At 31.5% G+C, this 6,920-nt stretch overlaps 1 protein-coding gene and 1 long non-coding RNA gene across 2 annotated transcripts; one reads left to right on the forward strand and one right to left on the reverse strand.

The window, feature by feature from the left end:
• Positions 1–71: 71 nt before the first annotated feature.
• On the reverse strand, positions 72–1,061 carry snf (U1 small nuclear ribonucleoprotein A snf). Its single transcript, XM_015930677.3, has 3 exons — positions 869–1,061; positions 609–781; positions 72–524 (listed from the first exon to the last, which is right to left on the reverse strand). The coding sequence occupies exons 1-3, from the start codon at positions 936–938 to the stop codon at positions 108–110; spliced, it is 660 nt and encodes a 219-aa protein (XP_015786163.1). The 5' UTR covers positions 939–1,061; the 3' UTR covers positions 72–107.
• Positions 1,062–1,179: 118 nt separating this feature from the next.
• Positions 1,180–6,686, forward strand: LOC107363467 (uncharacterized). The gene is made up of 6 exons (XR_001568907.3): positions 1,180–1,614; positions 1,862–3,078; positions 3,325–3,595; positions 4,158–4,281; positions 6,017–6,254; positions 6,356–6,686. It is a non-coding gene; the product is annotated as an uncharacterized LOC107363467 (long non-coding RNA).
• The last annotated feature ends 234 nt before the right edge of the window (positions 6,687–6,920 follow it).

The following is a 6,920-nucleotide window of genomic DNA, read 5'->3' on the forward strand; positions in this document are numbered from 1 at the left end:
ATTTGTGAGATAGAGATAGATTTATGAAGGAAAAAAACTGATGGAAACAAAAGATCCATAAAAATTGAATGTGTGAATGTAAAACTGGACTTTTTATTTAGAATAAATCATTTTTTGGCAAAAGTAATCTTAATTGGGTTAGTTGGAGCAATTTTAAAACCTTGTAAGTTATCTTTTGCCGCACCAGATTGAAATTCGTTTTCAAATTCAACAAAAGCGATATCATGACGTCCAGGAACTAATCGGACTTCCTTGAAGCCAGGGAATTGATTGAAAAGAACAGTTAACATCATTTCATTTGTTTCTTCGGGAAGATTTGTAATGAATAGAATGTTATTGGGTGGTTGTTCAACAAGAGCGGAATGAGGAATACCACCAGCAGTTTGACCAGGTACACTAGTTCCACTTTTCTTTTCCTTCTTTCGACGCTTCGGTTCATCTGATTTAGCATATTTAGGTCTTTCAACATAAGTTCCCTTCATTTTGGCGATAACATCTGAGTCACTTTTAGCATATTGAATTCTCTGAGAAAGTAAATTGATAAAGACAATTAAATAGTGTTTTGAGATAAAAAATATAACAGGTAGAATGATAAAATTGTAAATTACCATAGGTTTGTCATAAAAAGGGAAACCTTGCATTGAACGCATAGCAGCAGCTGCAGAGGTAGTTTCTTTAAAAATCACGAAAGCTTGTCCTCTCATTTTAAGATTTTTTATCGCCACAATATCTAAAATTTGACCAAACTGTGAAAAAATAGCATGCAAAGATTTTTTGAGTTCTGTAACGAAAAATATAAAAATTGAACTTGGTTACAAAATAAAACAATGGCCAAAAACCATGAGACTGAAAATTATGAAATTCTTACCTTCTTTCTTAATCTTTTCATTGAGATTATTGACATAAATAGTATGATTAGGTTTAATGTCGGCAGTCATTTTTGAGATTGTTACTTTGGTAAGTCGTAAGCTTCGAAAGATACAAGAATCCGAAAAGGGTTTACACGATACTTTTAAATTAATTGACAATCAAAAATAAACCAAAGAACAACCCGGTCTTTTTAGCAATTTTACCATAGAAACCGGTATCTTTCTGGTACTCGATCTAACTTTTCAAATGGATCCAACTCATATCTTCCGCTCACAATTTCAACGCAACTGTCAACATAAAAGGTTTAATCGGTTATTATTAAGCTGAAGGAAAATTCTGTTTCCAGTGATGAGGTAATTACAATGAATTTTATTCAATCAAATTAATATGAGAGTTTTTCATTGAGAAATATCATAAAGCTCTTCAAAAAATTTGAATGAACACCAGAAGATGGAGTAATAGCTCCATAAAGTTATTCCTTACTAAAAATGACCAGCAGATGGCAATAGTAAATCTAGAAATACGTTATTCTTTGCTTATAATCTAACATTTTAATCGTTCTAATTAAACCAGTGAATAATTACTGAACAATTTTTACTGATCTTTCTAAATAACTGAACATTCTTGAATGGTGTAGGGTGTAAAATTGTCACCAAACTAAAACTCGTTTAATTGGCCAATGAAGTTTCAATCCATCAATCAACTTTATCGTTATGGTAAGCCGACATGATTTGAAAATGTAAGGTTAGTAAAAAGATTGATATTTCTAGTTAATTCAAACATTTTTTATAAAAATTATTTACTTTCTTACAGAGGAAGATTGGTAGAGAAAGATTTAAGTGGCGGTGTAAAGGTGATAATGACGAGCCAAGTGTGCTAGAGATTTAGACTTTAATACTTGCTGCTTTTGAATCGACCAACTTGCGGTTGAATTTTTTGCAAAATTTTCTTGTCTAATGATATTCTTCTTTCTCTTTCTTTTTTGGTTTAGCTATCAACTCTGATTATTGGAAGGAAAGGCTAACAAAAATTTGTCGCTGTGATTAAATACACATTTCATTACGTATGGCTCTTTTTTTCGCCGTGGATTAAACTTGATTTTGGTTTGAGGACACAGATGATGAAAAGATAAAGGTGATGATACCGATGATCCATCATCGGGATGACATGGAGCATCATGTATTAATAGTAGCAACAATAGTCTTGTAACAATTAACTTTCAACAACAACATATTGAATTATTTACTTTTGGTAACAACAAAGATTAGACTAAACAGATACAAGATGTAAAAGGAGGAAAAAAAGAAAAGACGACTAACCCAGACCGACTATTAAAGCCTTAAAAAGCGGAATATTTACCATAATGGGATAATATTGGAAGATGGTAAAAGCTCAAGAGAGAAACATATCAGTTATTCACATTCAAATTAACTTTCATCATCTACTAATATATATAATCAAAAAGATAAACTTCTTTAACATGATAAAAATGATGATAATACATTACCACAGATTATCAATGGATAGTTCGTGTTTGGTGTTATTGTAAAAGTTAAAGATGATAATGGCCATGATGATGATGATCAAAGGATCACATAGATTAACAAATAACGTAACAGTGTAAAATACATAAAGAAAAAAAAGATGAAAAAAAGGAAGGAGAAGAGCAAAAAGGAACAAATCTCGGATTACAGAAGAAAACAAGTTATCATCTTTCCTCTTCCGTTTTGCTTCATTTTCTTTCTGTTGTCAAGAAGCAATAAAAAAACAAATTGCTTATTACAAGCTAAATCCTCCTAATGCAACAAATCGTATGGTAATTCAATTTGATAATCAAGCGACAATCGTTCACCTTACAAGAAAAAAGAGCCTTGGTATAAATGGATTTACATTCAAGTACAAAACCAAAAAGAGGTCCAACATTAGTGTTAATTGGATGCATCTCAATTTGTTTATCCAATCAAAGAGACTAATTAAAGTTAATTATGATGCCATGTAAAAAGAAGCTGGAAAGATGCAACTCAAATGGATAAGATGAAATTAACATCATAAACTTGAGCCTGTATAGGTATACTTGGTTTGATTGGAAGGCCTATACAATGCTTCATGTAGCTGTTCAATTTTGGCTGAACAATTTCAATGGGTAATCTTGAAGGAGAGAAAGGTGTATAACAGGAAAAGCAAAAAGAAGGAGAAATAAAAAAAAGAGTAAGTATACAGGTTACCTGAGAAAAGTACAGTCAGTCAACAAAAAAAAGAGAGAAGCTAAAAAGAGAGACTCAACTCTCTTTATCTCAGAGTCAATACTTTGTTACCTGATTTTGCTTTCTCAGGTTTCCTTATTTTTAAGGTTGATCTTTATTATTCTCCTTCTCTTTCATCATCACTATCAACATCACCATCATCATCGTCATCATCATTATCATCATAATCATCTTATTCTTAACCGCACAGTCACTTGAGTAAACTCAAGTCTTTCAAATCACACGCACACCAAAATGGCGAGGAAATGTTGAAGCAGAAAAGTACAACAAGTCGAAAGGAAAGGAAAAAAATACATAACAAGACTTAACAACGGCAAAAACATCAACACAAAACCAGCTTTGGAAATGCAACTGTATTCACTTCCTGGGATGCTTTTGGTCATCATCTTGCACATCTAATTTGCATTATGGCTATCAACACCATCATCGTCATCATTTTAAACACTGCAAACACTTTCACGGTTCATACCTTTTTATAAATACATTTTATCCTCTTTTTCCTTTCTTCTTCTTCTTCTTCTTCTTTTTCTGATTCGCAAAGAAATTGATTCTTTCTTTCCTTTTCTGGTTTCTCTTCTTGTTTCCAGTGAAAGATTGTTGACGACAAATGAATATAATGCAAGCATCAATAAAAAGCCAATGTTTAATAAGGGAATAGCAAACAAATGATATTATATTAAACGTTAAAAGTCACATAAGTCAGAGAGAAGAGAAAGAAGAAGAAGAAGAAAAAAAGAAAGAAAGTTAAGGATGAAGACCGAGAATAATACGAATTGTAAGGTTGACTTCTAAGTGGCCTTAAGTTTCTTTAACCATTGTGTGAATCACAAGAAACTAGGAAGGCTTAAGGACGAAGCAAGGTCTATTCATTGTCAAGTTAGTCTCAGTAACTCGACTTTGAAAAGACTTAACCTTTCTTCAAACTTACCTTACTTCTTTCGCTCGTCATCTTCATTGTTTGACCTCATCTTAAACCTCTATCTATGTACATATACTGATACCTTTGTCCTTTGTCATCACCAGGTCAATTGGTAAAAGGTACACAAAGGTTAAAGGTTTTTGCTTCCCTCTTCACTCTCTCTGTATATATATACATGCGAAATGTCAGCCAAATGAGAAGAGGAAGACAAAAAAAAGAGTGAAAAAGGTAAGCATTATTATTAATAATAATATTATTATTGTTATTATGTTATTGACGGAGTGAGAGTTGAAAAATGAGAATACGAAGAAGAAGAAAAACATTTTCCAAACAAGATGATGAAGAAGTGTGAAAAAAAGGTTTTACCCATTAACTATCAAAGGAAACTGAGCTGAAAATTAGGTGATATATTAAAGGAGGTGTGGAAAGGAGGTGGTCAAGTTAAAGGTTGGTTGGTTAAATGTGGTCAACAATAATGTGTGTTGCTGCAAGAAAAAAAGAGCAACAACAAAAAAAGGTTAACAAGAGTTAAGGTCAGTTGAGATCATTTTGCTCACTTATTATCACTCTACTATCACACAACTAATAATACATAACATTGAATGGGTCAACATGTTAACCGTTTTTATTGTTAATCTCACTCTCTCCCAACCTGTTTAATCATTGCTAATAAGCTTTAATTAAGCTTTATATGTCCAATATGATTAATGATTGGACCATTGGGTTAATTGAAATGTTTCAAGTAATGGCACTATTTGTCTTGTGAAAAGTAAAAACAAAACTCTAGACTCTGCCTTTCAACTCATTTAACTCATTCATTCAATCCATTCATTTGAATGTGATTCTTCCTCTTGTTAATCATTTAACTATTGAACGTTTCACTGATTTGTTTAATTGTTTTCACACACACACAGAGAAAAATTTGTCGACAATTAAATGTAATCATTAAGCATGAAGCAATTAATTGTGAAAGAAGGCCAAAAAAATGGAAACATTTTTTTGCTTAAATGTGGAAAAATGTTGATCATTAATTATGACTACAATTGAGAGGTTGAGAGGAAAAAAAGTCAAGTTTCGGACTTTTTCGTTCTCTGTGAATAATGATGATATTTAGGTGATCTGATGAATGATTCAAATTGATGATGAAAAGAGAAAGGCTAAATGATTAGAATCGATTGAATGGAAGAGGAAAAATATTAGTTGATAAAGTGAAGAGTTGAAAATTGCAAGGCAAAATTTGTTATAAATGTATCATCAAAATAAGTGACTGGGAGTGAAAAAAATATCAAGGCCAAGCAAGTGTAAACTGAGATAGATAAATGACTGGAAAGGTTTTATCTGGATCAACATTTTTTTTTCTCAACCAATTTCTTGTTCCCTCCTGGACACCATTGAGTTGTAATGATGGTTGAAGAGGAATGATACAAAAATGAAATTTGACTTGAACTTTTCATTTCAATTGCTTCTTCTGGTTAGTTGAATCGCAATGGGGACCTTCAAGTACAATTATCACTTTAATATACAATAAGAGTTTCATTATTTTACACTTTTACCATTCATTCACCAATATTTCATGAATGGAATGATTAATTTTGCTCACTCAATCTGTTGAACAATTTGCTCAGATTGACTTGATAATTGCCTTTAAACACCTTGAATCATTTTCTTGATCATATTTTATCATCAATCAAATTGACCTTTTCTCTCTTGATGAACATGGTGATGATGATGAGGTTTGGATATCAGACTTTGAAAGTAAAGAGCAATTGAAGTCATTGAAACAAAAAGTAATCAGTTTGATTTATAACCAGCGACCAATGGTCTCAATTAAGGGGTTAACCATGTTTAGTAGGTGAAAGTGATGACCATTGACAATATGGAAACAGTTTAACAATGGAAGATGAAAATGAGATAAAAGATAATTTTCTCTTCTTTTCTTTTCTCATTCATTTTCTTCATTCAGGTTTCCTCCTCTATTGGATTAACTGTAAATTGGAGTCAAAAGGAAAGGGTAAAATCAATTGTAATCCAATTGAACTTTAACCCTCAACTGACCTTTCCCTTAACCCATTAACATTATTATTTATCATTGGCAATTGGCCTCAATTGTTCATTCAAATTTGGATTCTTTCATTGGCTTCAAATGGAAACAAAAAGTTGAAAGTTCACTCTTTTATTGTTTCAATTTCAAGCAAATCAAGGTAAATATTTTTCCTCTATTTTATATCATTCATCAATTGACTTATCATTAATCTTTGTTTAACTTTTTTGTTTCTTCTCTCCCTGTTGTCTGTCAAAAAAGTTGGTTCAGTTATCGATAAAGATTGAATCAATATTGAATTGTCAGATTAAAATGAGTTTCACTTGGTTCTTCGCCAATGTTGCACTGAAATTGGTTGAAAGCTGATTCAATCAACTCGACTAGATTGAAACATGAATTGATGATTCTTTTCTTGTTAATCGATGCAATTCACTTGAAAATAATGTTTATGAGCTTTAAATGATGATTTGCAAAGCTAATTATCAAGAAGATGAAACAAAATACTAATCATTTACAGAAATGATCACAAATAATCAACAATAAAAACCAATCCAATAAAAGACTAACCTAATAAATGAGATTGAAAATGAAACATTGAGAGCAAATTTACTTTATTACAGAAGAATTCCAAGTTTTCTTCAATTTCTAACCTTGGCTCTAGATTCCCATCATTTTCAGCTTTCATCTTCATCTTCATCCAAAATTTCCTGATTTCTTGGCAACTGAAAAAATGAATTTTGCAAATAACTCATAGATTTGGTTCCTTCTAAAGCAGATACTAGGAATTAATTACAAGTCTTATGTTATGCTTTCATTTATTTATGCC

This window comes from Tetranychus urticae, chromosome 2 (assembly GCF_039701765.1).
Source record: "Tetranychus urticae isolate SD_2017Ah chromosome 2, NJAU_TeUrti_SD_1.0, whole genome shotgun sequence".
Classification (NCBI taxonomy): domain Eukaryota; kingdom Metazoa; phylum Arthropoda; class Arachnida; order Trombidiformes; family Tetranychidae; genus Tetranychus; species Tetranychus urticae.